General features: G+C 42.1%; 1 protein-coding gene across 3 annotated transcripts in view; it reads right to left on the reverse strand.

Annotated features, from left to right (window-relative positions):
• Positions 1-6647: 6647 nt before the first annotated feature.
• Positions 6648-14822, reverse strand: part of PDS5A (PDS5 cohesin associated factor A) — a 137093-nt gene continuing 128918 nt past the window's right edge. For all 3 annotated transcript variants that reach the window (XM_047719141.1, XM_047719142.1, XM_047719143.1), the window contains one exon: positions 6648-7839. In XM_047719141.1, the coding sequence (XP_047575097.1) occupies positions 7836-7839 (4 nt within the window). In that variant the 3' untranslated portion in view covers positions 6648-7835. The remainder of the gene's footprint in view (positions 7840-14822) is intronic.

The raw sequence follows: 14822 nt of genomic DNA on the forward strand, positions 1-14822 counted from the left end.
AGTTACCAGATGGCCTGAAATCTAAGCAAAGCTGCCCCCGACACAAGGGGAGTTTTCATCTACTTACGGGTGCTTTCGTGTGGTTATTCGTCCACACTCACGGGGACTGCTGGGCACAGGTGGAGACCAGAGACAAGCCTCTCTTGGTAGTGCAGGCCTGGGGAGGTGAGCTCCTGCTGCTCTGTCAAAGACTCTTCTTCTCCATGTAACAAAGCTCATAGCTGCTGGGAAAGGAAAGCAGCTTTTTACCCCAGAGTATAGGTGAAGATCCGATAAGGTTGGGGAAAGAAAAAGATCCCTGTCCCACGGGAAAGGAACAGAAAACCACTCTGGAACCAGATCATTAGAGGCTCCTACTGCTGGGAGAGGTCAGGATCACGGAGGAAGCACCATCTCTCAGCTTGTTTTCTACCAGGGGATCCATTTTCTGGCGGGGCTTCTCTTCCTGGATTGCAGCTGGCCATCTTCTCACTCTGTCCTTACGTGGCCTTTCCTCCATGTGTATAGCTGGAGAGAGAGTGCACAAGTGAGTTCTCTGATATCTTGTAAGGACAGGAACTCCTAAGAGAAGGAACTGATCAGTCATTGTGAATATGTTGGCCTTTTGTTTATACATAGTCTTTTGTATCTTTGGCTAGTAAAGTCAATTGTGGCCATGACCATGTGGAGAAAATGGTTTCCAGACCTGCCTAGCTGAGAATCAGATTGACTCCAGCAACTAACCCTGTGAGGAGTGGAACTCACTGATGAGAAGGGTGCTTTGCCTGCAAATTCAGTTATTGTTAATAATGGTGTTTTTGACATGATGTGGGTTTTGACAGTCTGGTGCTTAAGCTGCATTGTTTTGTGTAAAGATTTTTCAAAGATATCTCATTTGTCTATGTTTTTTTTCTTTTAAGTAATGTCTACTCCCAACGTGGGGTTTGGACTTAAGACCAGGAGATCAAGAGTCACATGTTGTACTGACTAAGCCAGCCAGGTGCCCCATGTCTCATTTATCTTAAACTTCATTGAGGTATAACTTACCATAAAATATAATTTGGTACTTTTTTTTTTTTTTTTAGATTTTATTTATTTATTTGACAGAGATCACAAGTAGGCAGAGAGGCAGGCAGAGAGGGAGGTGGGGAAGCAGGCTCCTGGCTAAGCAGAGAGCCCAATGTAAGGCTCCATCCCAGGACCCTGAGATCATGACCCGAGCCGAAGGCAGAGGCTTAAGCCACTGAGCCACCCAGGTGCCCCAATTCGGTATTTTTTTTTTAAAGATTTTTATTTATTTATTTGACAGAGATCACAAGTAGGCAGAGAGGCAGGCAGAGAGAGAGGGGGAAGCAGGCTCCCCACCTGAGCAGGGAGCCTGAGGCAGGGCTCAATCCTATGACCCTGGGATCATGACCTGAACTGAAGGCAGAGGCCTTAACCCACTGAGCCACCCAGGTGCCTCCTAATTTGGTATTTTTTATTTTATTTTATTTTATTTATTTATTATTTTTTTGCAGGCTCCCTGCTGAGCAGAGAGCCCGATGCGGGGCTCGATCCCAGGACCCCGGGATCATGACCTGAGCCGAAGGCAGAGGCTTAAACCACTGAGCCACCCAGGCGCCCCAATTTTTGTTTGTTTTTTAGATTTTATTTATTTATTTGACAGACAGAGATCACAAGTAGGCAGAGAGGCAGGCAGAGAGAGAGGAGGAAGCAGGCTCCCCGCTGAGCAGGGAGACTGATGCGGGGCTCGATCCCAGGACCCTGAGATCATGCCCTGAGCTGAAGGCAGATGCTTAGTGACTGAGCCACCCAGGTGCCCTGGTTTTTTTCCACTTAGCATAATGTTGCTGGGATTTATCTATGTTGTAACATGACTGGTATTTCCTTCCTTTTTATTGCTTAGTATTCCACTGTATATAAACACCACCACCTCATTGTCGTCTCATTGTTGCTGTGAGGTACTCACCATGCCTTCCAGAGTTCCTGCCTGAATTCACAGAGCAAACGTCTTTGCATTTCACCAGTCTGTACTCTCGATGATTCAGCTTCCTTAGGGGCAGAGATTCCAATTGCAATGCAGCCCTTTATAAGCTGCTTTGCTCAACTTTTTTTTTTTTTTTTTAAGCGCAAGACTATCCAATAACATTTTAAAGATTTTATTATTATTTGACAGGGAGAGATCACAAGTAGGCAGAGAGGTTGGCAGAGAGAGAGAGGGGGAAGCAAGCTCCCTGCCTGAGGGAGCAAGCAAGCTCCCATGACCCTGGGATAATGACCTGAGCCGAAGGCAGAGGCCCCAACCCACTGAGCCACCCAGGCGCCCCTCTTTGCTCAGCTATTATTGTTGAAAAATATTGATCACAAGCAGGGATATTAAAATGGACATGAACTCAGGCAGAAATCTTTCTAATCTTTTCCTTCCCACATTCAGAACCTTATTCTCCCCAAAGCCAAAAGGCAGCAAAGTCCATGTTTGCACAATGGCTTTCTTCTTGTCTCTAATTATTATGGAAAATTCACAATTCCTTCATTCTTTCATAGGAATTGTAATATTTAGGTAGTTCTCACCCTCAAAACACAATGCCAGAATTATCAGTCAGATAGAAACGCCTCAGTGGAGATCAGGTCTTTGGACAGCAAACACTTTGCTGCTATTTATGTTGCTATTGTCACAAAAAGGTGGAATCAGTAGGAGACTGGAGATGATGTAATAATTTGGTTTATAAATATTTGTGAAAGCTTTCCTCTGAATGAGCTTTGGAGGCTAGGACCTGCTTGACTATCATGGCATGGTGGGTGGCTTGTGATCAGTAGAAGATTCTGGTTGTGTGTGTGTGCGTGGAGAGAGAGAAGAGCACTGGGGGCTTCTAGTTTTGATCCCAGTGAGCTCTGGCTTCTAAAAAGAGGCAGGCCCTTCTGTTCGTAACTCTGAGATTCCACGGGCAGACCAAGCTGGGCCTGTTCCACACAGGACATTTAAAAGAACCTCCGTAAAATGGTTACAGGTTAGGTGGCTTTAAGGGCACCAGCCTTCTGCCTTTCAGTTCTTAGCCTGAGGTAGGTCACAAAGGGGCAGGTTCCTCTCGTGTTCTAAAGCTGGCCCGTTTCTTGACGGGTACACTCCATTGTAAGCCAGGTGAAACCAGACGGCTAAACTGCCAAACCTTTTAGAGGAAAATGGTCTCAGCACTTTTTTTGGGCTGAGGGTGTATGGCCATCAGGGTGAGTCTTTTAAAAACGCTGAGAACAAAACTAAGGGAGGTGCTTCAAGGGGACACTGCCTGGGTCCCCACCAGAATTTACTTTTTGGAGACGCATAGTAAGGCTCTACGGTTATACAGAGTTTGTCCAAGGAAGCCACAGGATAGTCAGCACACCCCAATTTGTGCTTGGGAGGGGAGTGCACTCAGGACAGCGGGTGAGCAAGGTTTGGGGGCTGGGACCAGGTCTTCCAGTTTACAGAGGGATGAACGCTTCACGTGTGGCAAGTGCCCGGTGTTCTCGTGGCCCAACCAGCAGGCTTCTTCCGGGTCCTTCCCCTGCGGCAGTTTGCCCTTCCCGACGGTCACCTCTGCCGTGGGAGTCCTCAACCTGACCGGCCGCCTCCTGCATCAGATCCAGCTCCTTGTGAGGCAGAGGCTTGCTCAGCCCAATCCTTTTTTCAGAGCCTACATCTCCTCTAATGGTTCTCAGAGTTGCATCTCTCTATATAGAAAAGGTACGTTTTGTTCCTACAGCATCTGTTAAGGCTCTGAAGTCCAGACAATGTATCACCTGAAACAGTCATACCTGCCTGTGTGCCATTTGCTTTACACTGCTGGTGCTCCGAAGGCCCCACACCAGTGTGCTCGATGAAAGCCTCTGGCATTGTGTTTAGTCTGTACAGATGAAATAACCAAACACCTGTAATGAGGAAAATCGCTACCCATGACCCTTCAGATTTTGCTGGCGTCTGGAGACTCGGACCTTCCTCCTTCCATGTGTAAATGACCCCCGACGGACTGCTTTCCAGGCTTCTTGCCGAATCTGATATAGGGCTATTTCTTAAAAGGAATGGATTTTATTCAGAATGCATGGTCTTTGCTGGAGAATAGGAGTAACTGGAGAATGAGGGGCAAGGAAAGTGCCTTTAGTTGGCAGTCAATATCGATGGATGTTGAGAAATACCCCAAAATTGAAATCCTGATCACCATCCTGGCCCAGATTCCTTAGAAACGGGACCCACATGTTCCTGCTGGCCTTTCATCTCTTTTTTTATTTGAGAGAGGCAGAGGGAAAGAACGAGTGTGCACAAGCAGGGGGAGCAGGAGAGGGAGAAGCAGGGCCCTGCTGAGCAGGGAACCCGATGTGGGGCTTAATCCCAGGACCTCAAAATCATGACCTGAGCTAAAGTCAGTCAGCTGTTTGCCTGAGCCACCCAGGCGTCCCACTTGGCCTTTCAAAGAAGACACAAGCTGAAGTTAAGAAGGTTTATTACTCTTACGGAAGTGAAAACTTAGAGCTCTGATTTACAGGCTGAGGAGGTATGCGGTCATGCACATTCGTTTCCATTGTTCTACACTGTTACTGGCTTATGGCCAACATTTACTTCTTGTGAGCAGTGCCATCATTACTACTGAGGCAGGCTGCAAAGCTTGTCGTCAGACTGTTTGAAACTTGGCTGTTCTCCAGTGGTTTATATGAACAGTTTGTCCATGTGAATAGTGGAGGCCGTAAAGTCTTGACAATACAAATACCAAGGTGTAGAATGATAATCCCATAGAGGGTAAAATACAGAACCAGGCAGGGTAGCTAGCTTTATTTCTCATTCTGTGCATTTCTTATTCCAGATACGTGCAATTTGCTTGCTCTCCATCAGTTTTTAAACTTAATGTGCATGTCCAAAATGTGCAATAAAGAGATGTATTGGTATAAATGAAAGGCCACTTTTAAGTTCTTGGGTAAAAAAACAACTTCTAAAGTTTTGCAAATGTCTATCAGAATTTATCATCTGTTATGTTCTCCCTGTCACTGTAGGTCAGATCATAGTACGTAGCCAGTAAGTTTGAAGGCTTGATTTTTTCAATTTATGATTACATTTGATTTCTTGTGAGGATATGCAGATATTTTATCAGCTTGTGACATACCAGGGGGCACATGAATATTCAGGGTTCCACACTACTATATAATGCTGCATTTCTTGGTTTTATTTGAAACAATGCATATTTTTAGCATTTTATGGTAGGATTTTACACTCATCATTTACACAAATTACAAGGTTCTGCTTCAAGTCTTTAAAAAAATTTTTAAAAATTCAGCCCATGTGCAGCACAAGAATATGCAAAACTACTTTACATTATACACACTTTTTATCAAAGGAGATACAAAATTCTGGCTTGTAGTTTTAGACAAATACAAGAAGCTTCAAACTAGACACAAAGGGTTAACATTAATTCTCAAATGTAAGTCTGCACTTTGTGTTGTATTTCTCTGAGATGTGAATATCAAATTCCTAAGGGATTTAACTTTTTCCTTTTCTCAAAGGAAAACTGACAAATGTCCCTTAAGTCCCTCCCCATCATCTCAATCTTTTCATCTGCCTACTCTCCCTTCCCTTAGTGCCAGACGCTTGCCTCGGATTAATGAACCAGGGGGGCCATTTACATACACCTGTGGACCAAATCCTTTTAGCTAAACTCCTCTCCTGCAAAAAAAAAATCGAAGCAGCCACAAACAGATGCAAATGGTTCTGCTACATTATGTTATAAATATGACTTAACACTAGGTAATCTAGTCAGCTGTGACTCTGAGTAATCAAAAGGAGTTGAAAAGGTCCCTACCAGTGTGCTTCTTATTGGTGACAGATCAGTGGCCTTAAGAATCAAGATGTCTGATGCTAAGAGCACTTTAAAATCTTTCTAAATATACATGTCCACTGTTTGCTTGAGAGACTTCTCTGATGCTTATGCATAGATATTCTTTTTCAGCATGTTGGAGGCAATATTTTATACTTTCCTTCTAAAGGGTTATGAAGAGGCAACAAGAAGAGTGAGGGCTTTTCTTGCCCTTTTCAAAGGTATTTGTCACTTGTATCCACTGTTCCCTAACCGTCATCTGATACCTCAATGTGTGTACATGCATATTTGAAAGAATTACCCATCTTTCACTGAGTCAATATACAGCCAACTCTTGATTATCTATGAGATAAGTGACATTTACTGCTAGCAAATTTCACATTTAACATCATTAATTATTTTCTGACATAGCTCACACTCGCTGTTTTACATCCCTTGTAGACTACAGCCTCCTAAGACCAAGTTCTAATGCAAGTGTCATTTATGTCTTCTGACCCTCACTAGGAATGTGCAAGGAACCGAGTGAGCACATTCAGTGAGGGCTTGGGAAAGAGCCTCAAGTACAGAATGGGGGGCAGCTACAACTCTGAGCAAGAAGAAGGACAAAGTTCAAGTTCCTCCTGATTAGCTCTTGCAATATACTTGGTTTCATTAAGTTTGTGATTTCAATTACGACTGCAAAACCTGAAACCCGAGGCATAGTCACTGTTTTATATAGATAATGGAGAGTTGACTGTAATCATGTTATTTATGACTTTAGCCCTTTACATAAAAAGAAACTCACAAGAAAACATAATATGGTAAAGAGATTAAAAAAGACTACCATAGGACATCTAGAAGCATTTATTTTATGCAAAAAACTTAAATATGAGTATGTGTACACAAAAAGTGCACACATTACCTATGCTGAACAATGCCAAGAAACAATATATTGATGCAACAGTTGTCTTCTAAAATAAACATAAAAACTGAGCCCAGACCGGCAGACAAAAGCAAAATACTTATTTCCCATCAGCACAGTGCTGAAGCTTGATAGCCATCCTAAACACCTCCAACTTTCCTTACAAAGCTGCCAAAGTCCAACTATTTAAAAAAATTGACTTTTTCTTTACATCAATAATAAAAATCTGGTGACAAACATTATAAAACCAAATGCTGGGCAGTCTTTACTCCTTTAAAATTCCAAATATTCCAACATAATCACAGGAGTAAAAACCATTTTAAAGTGATATGCTTTATGAAACAAACAACAATATGTACATTTATTGCAAATTATATTAAACTAAAATGGAGGGGAAATCAAAATATGAAGTGATATGAAATCAATAATAATTTTAATTATTTTCTCACTCTGATAAAAATCAGAAAGCAACATTTATAAAATTGCCACCACATCACTTTTCATAGCAGGGAACTGAAATCTGTACATCTCATTTTTGCAGAAAAGTAGGCAGGCAGAAAGAATTATACATAAAAGTTTCCAAAAGGAAAAACAAAGAAATATTTAATCTGATCTCTTTTCTTCTAAAAAATTAATTCAGTAGACTTCTATTTTTTTTGTTTGTTTGTTTTCTGTGTATCATGGGAATTCCTGGCTCTAAAATTGGTGAATTTTCAGTGTCAGTGTAAGGATATCCTGTTACTTTCTTTAAAATAAAAACTGCAGCATGGAAATAAATGGTGTATTATGCCTTTAAACTCCAGATATGCAGGAACTGGAACCAAGTGTTAAGCAATTTGCTTAATTATTGACTTTTCCTAAGAAAAGTCTAGGGGAAGGGAAGAATAGAGTTGCTTTAGCCTCTCTCTCAAGAGTTTCTGCTGTACATTTCCATCAAAGGACTTGTGGTCATGTGAAAAGGAAGTAGTAGTTTCTTTCAGTTTTCAAGGCAGAAAGTGTGTTCTGAAGTTAACTTCATCTTCTGTTTAGGGACATTTTGAATCCAAGTTTTTGCAGAAGCTGGAGCCTGCTTCTGCTTGGCTTTCATTTTCTCCCTTTGCAAATGAGTTTTCTTTTTACCTTGGGGAGGGGAGTAGAAGAAAGCAAAGTTAGAAAAGACATAAACAGGAAAACACACCAAACCAGAATTACTTCATTTCTATAGTTATTATCTAAAAATCTCAAAATTATTTTCCCATTTTTCATCTGAGACCTTGTTTTAAGGAATCCTTCTCTAAACTATATAAACACAAAATACCAATGAAGAAGTTTTTATTTTTAGCCATTAGGTGCTGCTACCCAATGGCAGATTTGCTTACAATAACAAAACAATAAAAGCTATTTATTTGAAATAACTATAATTTGTCATTAGTATTATTTCAAAATTGTATTACAGAAAAAAGTTACCGGGCACTTTTTTTAAACTTTTTTTTTTTTTTTTAAATTTTTAGATTTTATTTATTTATTTGAGAGAGAGATAATGAGAGAGAGCATGAGAGGGGAGAAGGTCAGAGGGAGAAGCAGACTCCCTGTGGAGCTGGGAGCCCGATTCGGTTCTCGAACCCGGGACTCCAGGATCATGACGTGAGCCGAAGGCAGTTGCCTAACCAACTGAGCCACCCAGGCACCCTACTGGGCACTATCTATAAGCAGCAAAAGAAGTTCTGACTTCCGAACTGGGTAAACACATCCATCTTATTTATTTTTTTAAAAGATTTTATTTATGTATTTGAGAGAGAGCGCCTGAGCAGAGGGAGGGGCAGATGCAGAGGGAGAAGCAGACTCCCCACGGAGCATGGAGCCTGATGTGGGGCTGGATTCCAGAACCCTGAGATCATGACCTGAGCCGAAGTCAGACACTCAACCAACTGAGCCACCCAGGGTCTCCCCAAACACATGCATTTCAGTATACCAAAACCAAACCAAAACAAATAAACAAAAAAAACAAGGAGGAAAATTTAGAGGCATCAAATCCCCACTGGTCCCATTTCCCCGTAAGGAGAGACAGTCTGATTTCTGGAAGCATGAGCATGGGGGCTATGGTCGCTCTTCTCTCACCTAACTCCTCTTTGGGAGGAGAAAGAACCCATCTATCTAATAGTGGAGAGGCGAGGGGTGGGAGAAACTAAGCATGCTGGGCTTGTCCTCTCCTAGATTTGTTTTCTTTTGCCTCTAAAAGGGGCATTCAGGTCTGCCTGTGGTTGTTCAATGTAGAGGCAAGGCATTATTAACCACCTGGCCTGTCATTTCTCCATCTTTCCTTAGCCATGTCAGTATTCAAACTGGGTCTCCTTTGCAACAATTCCAAACTTGGCAGAAAGGTAAGGAAGTTGTTTACATGTATTCCACTACATATGGAATATTATAGAATCATATTACTAAGATGACAGTGCTTAAAAAACAACCTAAGTGATTAAGATTCTTAAGAAGACTTAATTTGTTATAATATATAAAACAGATTTAATGTTCTATCAAAAAATCTTTCAGAAGCCGCCTGCTGCACCTTCAGGAAGCTTCCCTTTCCCAGCTCTGAGTTCTCAGTATCTTCCTGGGTGCTCTCACAGACTTAAATGATCCAGATCACTGGAAGAATTCCATGCACTTGATACTATGTCCCAAAGTGAACTGTCATCATATCCAAGCACCTGGCTCCTAAGAAATGTCGTACTATTTTGATAAAAATTCACCTATTACTGAAAAAGTATTCATATCAAAGTGGTTGTGTAACTCATGAGGATACATACTTAGGGGTTACTATGATTTTAAGATATGAACCCAGGTAATGACAGGAAACTTTCTCAATACACAAATGAGCACAGGAAGTAGGAAATTCTTTGCTTAAAAAAAAAAAAATCCCAGATTCTTGAACACTTCTACACTAAGCATGCTAAGCAAAACATACTCATCCAAAGAAGGGAAAACTACAGTCTACTTTCCTATAGATAATTTCTTTATGTTTAGTTTCTTCAGAAGTCCCAAATTTAAGGACTCTTTCTCCACTGGTATCTCCTGATAGTCTCTTCGTTGTGGAAGAATTTAGCCCTGGGGTGCCTGGGTGGCTCAGTCATTAAGCATCTGCGTTTGGCTCAGGTCATGATCCCAGGGTCCTGGGATCGAGCCCCCACATCAGGCTCCCTGCTCAGCAGGAACCCTCCTTCTCCCTCTCCCAACCCCCCATGCTTGTGTTCCCTCTCTCGCTGTCTCTCTAATAAATAAATAAAATCTTAAAAAAAAAAAATTTAGCCTTAAGTGTAAGCAAAACATACTGAAGAATCAACAGACCTAAAAATACATTTTCAATGCAAAATGTTTGGACTGTTTGCCATCTGGATAACAGCTCAAAAACAAAGAAAAAACAAGTAAACTTAGTAACTGAAACGCTGATCTACCCTTCACCCAAAACTCAGAAAACCAACATTAATTGTCCAGTTGTCAGATACTGTTTCCTGACCATAAATAAACAAATGGCTAATTATTATAAATGTATAGGATAAATTCCAGGAATTTTCTCAAGTAACAATTCCAAATATAGCACAAAATACAGACAGTCACATTTACTGGGACATGCGTGTGTATGCGCACGCACACACATGCAACAGCTGAGGGAATAATATATTTGCTGCAAAATTCCAAAGGTATCTAAAAATTCTATAGATAAGTTTACAAGTAAAATGCTCAGCATCAACTCCCAGATTAAAGAAGCAAAATCTAGGCCAGTAAATTTCTGTATATACTATCCATGTTTTGGATAAAGTATCCACCCTTGAATTAATAAATTATACAAGTAGGAATCATACTAAAAGTAATTATTATTGACCTAATATTCTCAGGAAGAGGACCGAGTAAGAGGAATTCTAGAGGGTCAGCGCACGCTACACACTACAAGTGCTGGCGCGGTATCAGAGCAGCTCTAGAGGCCACCATTTATCAAGAGTCCTACCGAAGAGTGCTGCAGGATTAAACAGGGTGGCGTACAGAAGTATCTAGACTGTGGCTGGCATATCCTGGGGTCCCCAAAATGGTTTTCACTAATAATAAAATCACATAATTGTACTACACGTATCAAGCCAGAAGACGGAGCGAGACTGCGAGGGGTGGTGCTAGCCGGAGGTGTGGCCTGGCCGCCAAGAGGACCGCACCCGCAGAGGGCCGGCGAAGACGCGGAGTAAAGCAGACTGGGTAATGTTAAGGGGAGGGGGTCTTTTTGGACGTTATTGTGGAAACCTGTGACCAGAGCAGGAACGGACCAGCTGGCAAGTAACAAATCAATCAAGTGAAAGGTATGAAGAATAATGCAAGGTTAGGGAAGAGACTGAAGTGGCGTCTGAAGTTAGAGCGCGAGGCCCGCATACCACGGTCTCGCCTTCAAGACTCGCTTCAAGCCCGGGCCGAACGGCGTTCGGATCTCACCCCACCAGGGAGGCTTTGGGTCTCCAGGCAATAAGCAAGCGATCACCCTGGGGTCATCCTGCACGCACAGATGTAGTGTTCGATGGCTCTCAAGCTCCGCAACCCTCTATCTTTTCTTAGTAATCAGCTGCCTGAAATCTTAATGACGACCTGACACAGGACTGGAGGCGCTGGATTAGCTCTATGCTGGGAACTGCAATTATGGGCTTTAATCTGTACGGGATCCACACCAGTCTCGGGCAAATGCAGGTGGGATGTCAAATCAATCACTAGTAATACTTGTAGTAAATGAGAAGTATGTTTACTTTTATTTATTAATTTTTAAGTCAACATGGGCCCGAGATCAACAGTGGCACGCTCTACCGAGCCAGCCAGATGCCGCAATGAGAAGTAGGTTTAATCTTGTAGGCGGGTGGAAGCTACAGTCCCACCATGAAATAAAAATGAAGCCAGTACCTTCAGGATTTTGACCATTTAACATTTCTCCTTAAGCTGAGATGGTTAAAATACCAGCTGAATCACAAATAAGGAACTTTTGACTTGGTGTGCCTGTTCCGTCTTTTGGTGGGAACTATACGTTATCTTTGACATCATTACACAGTATCTTAAGAGGAAAAACAGAGTTAGGAATGTTCAGTTATTTAAAAAATGTTTCAAAATATGGCAAACTACAGGGGGGACCAGCACACTGGGGTGCTTACTAAGGGATGCTCCTGGGCCCCAAGTCATGCTCTGCGTGGCACCGGCCAGGTGCCCACAGACAGTGTGTTCAGGTCTCCTTACCTCTAACCTAGCCTTGTACCTGCTTCATACTGACTGCTGGCAAGGCAAATAGATGTTTAACAACCTTTCCCTATTATTACTATTATTTTATTAATAAATATGCCGAGCCCCACCCCAAATATATTCTGCACATTATTCTACCCAATTTTCATCAGTCTGACAATGTTCTTAGCATGGGGTGCTTCCTTTTCTTTAAGTGTACCTCTTCCAAGAAACTCTGATCTACTGCTTGGTTTATTCCTCCCTGATGCTAACAAGCAGGGGCTTTTGTTTGCATGTACTCCAAAAGAGGTTAAAAAGATGATGATAGTTGGTCTGTTTGGCTTAACCTGTGGTTATTTTAAATAAAATAGCTTTAGGGGTTCCTGGTTGGCTCAGCTGGAAGAGCATGCGACTCTTGATCGCAAGGTCTTAAGTTTGAGCCCCATGATGGGTACAGACATAACTTAAATAAACTTAAAAATAACTAACTAAACTAGCTTTTTACATAAGAGTTATAAAAATTAACAATGCAAATGGACTCCATTATGGACTCCACTATTACACTTATGAACTACATTAGCTATTTAAGGTACACAAGAAAATAAAGTATAGAAGTATTTTCCTTTCTTCCCCCCCCCCCCCAGATTTTATTTATTTGACAGAAAGACAGAGAGAGAGAGGGAACACAAGCCAGGGAAGAGGGAGAGGGAGAAGCAGGCTTCCCAACGAGCAGGGAGCCCCATGCAGGTCTTGATCCCAGGACCCTGGGATCATGTCCTGAGCTGAAGGCAGATACTTAACAGACTGAGCCACCCAGGCGCCGCTAGAAGTATTTTCAAAGCACTCTGTTATACCAGTTTTGTGTGCATGTGTAGTGCCTTAAAAATCAAAACTTAATTTTATTTAAAATACAATTTACAGGGGCGCCTGGGTGGCTCAGTGGGTTAAGCCTCTGCCTTCAGCTCAGGTCATGATCTCAGGGTCCTGGGATCGAGCCCCGCATGGGGCTCTCTGCTCAGCAGGGAGCCTGCTTCCCCCCTTTCTCTCTGTCTGCCTCTCTGACTACTTGTGATCTCTCTCTCTCTCTCTGTCAAATAAATAAATAAAATATTAAAAAAAAATACAATTTACATGGCAGTTACAAACTCTGGAGGGTTTAATCCTGGTCCCAGTATTTATATAAGCAGAGACCAAAAGCTATGTGGGGTCCCTATACCTGGGTTTCCTGTTCTTTGTGACCTGGGAATAATGATAGAACTTACCACAAAGAGGTGTTTTAAGGATTTAATAGACTAACAAAGACCTTAGAATTGAGCCTGGCTCATAATACTATATAAGTGTTGGAGATCATTTTTCATATGTAGCAATTTTTTTGTTGTAATAAAATTTATGACTTAACATTTACCACTTTAAGTATTTTTAAGTACAAAATTCAGTGGAATTAAGTACATTTACAATGTTGTACAATCAAGGCCATTCATTTCTAGAATGTTTTCCTCTTCCCCAAATGAAACTCTGTGTACCCACTGAACACTAGAACTTACTACTCCCTCATCACCCTGGCGGCCACCACTCCACTTTCTGTGTATACGAATGTGATGGCTCTAGGTAGCTCAGATAAAGTGAATCAAACGACATCTGTCTTTTGGGGTATGGCTCATTTCACTTAGCACAATGTCCTTAGGGTTCATCCATGTTATAGGATGTGCTGGAATTTCATTGTTTTATGTAGTAATTAAGAAAATCCTAAGAGTGCCTGGGTGGCTCTGTTGGTTGAGTGTCTGACTTCGGCTCGGGTAATGATCCCAGGGTCCTGGGATCAAACCCCACATCAGGTTCTCTGCTCAGTGGGAAGCCTGCTCCTCCCTCTCCCTCTGCTGCTTCCCCTGCCTGTGCTGTCAAGTAAATGTATCTTAAAAAAAAAAAAAAATCCTATACTTTTACTGTATCATTCAACAGACCAAATGCGAACGTTTTCTGGTCTCTTCTGGAGCTGACATGCTAGGGAAATAAGGGCAAGAACCTTTCCACTTCGGATACATTTGTATCGCCAACAGCCAGCACAATGCCCGGCACTCTCATCAGCTGAGTATTCGTTGAAAGAAGGGATGACGAGTACCAGGAGCAATACGGATGTGCCTACAAGGCATTCAGCTCTACACGAGAGGGGATCATGCGCGGTAGTTGGTGGAGTATGTGAACTTGCACTCAGCAGTTCACCAGGATTCCAGGCTTAAGTGATAAAGCTAGAATGGAAGGGCAGACTTGTATATCAGGTTTAGGAAAAGATAAAAGGAAGCCTAGGAGAAAGTTTCAGAATGTACTTCTAAGTTTTGTTAAATTAGTAGTGGACAGTTCGATCACAAGTTTCTGAAATATGTGCGCAAAATATCTGATCTATTCTACTGAGTTAACCCAGTACAGTGCTGTCAAGTACATCTAATTTAACCACCTAGCTTCACTGAGAATATGAAACCATCACAGAACTCCCGTTTTGGCTAACACACTGCCCCCTGTGACTTACTAGCCAGCATACTCGAGAACTCTAAGGTGTTTTTCACTCAAGACATTTTTAGATTTTCAAGAAGGCTCAGTACTATTTTTAAGCAGTCTCTGGCATGGAAGCTGTTTTTGTTGGTTTGGTGATGTTGGGGCACATCGTGCAGCAGAAGTAGAGAGCTTTACTGGGCGCTAATCAGAGACAAGGTCTGGTGGTTACTGAAAACACTTTCAGGGAGCAAGTAAGTACCCTATAAGTACCCTGGATATTTGGGTTAGAAGCAAAAAAAAGCACAGTGAATGAGAGGTCAGGTCAGGTAGCCCAAGTGGCCTGTGTGTGGTGATCAGTAGTAATGGAACGGCTAGAATAGAATTTTAGAAACCCTTCA

This window comes from Lutra lutra, chromosome 2, assembly GCF_902655055.1.
Source record: "Lutra lutra chromosome 2, mLutLut1.2, whole genome shotgun sequence".
NCBI classification, from domain to species: domain Eukaryota; kingdom Metazoa; phylum Chordata; class Mammalia; order Carnivora; family Mustelidae; genus Lutra; species Lutra lutra.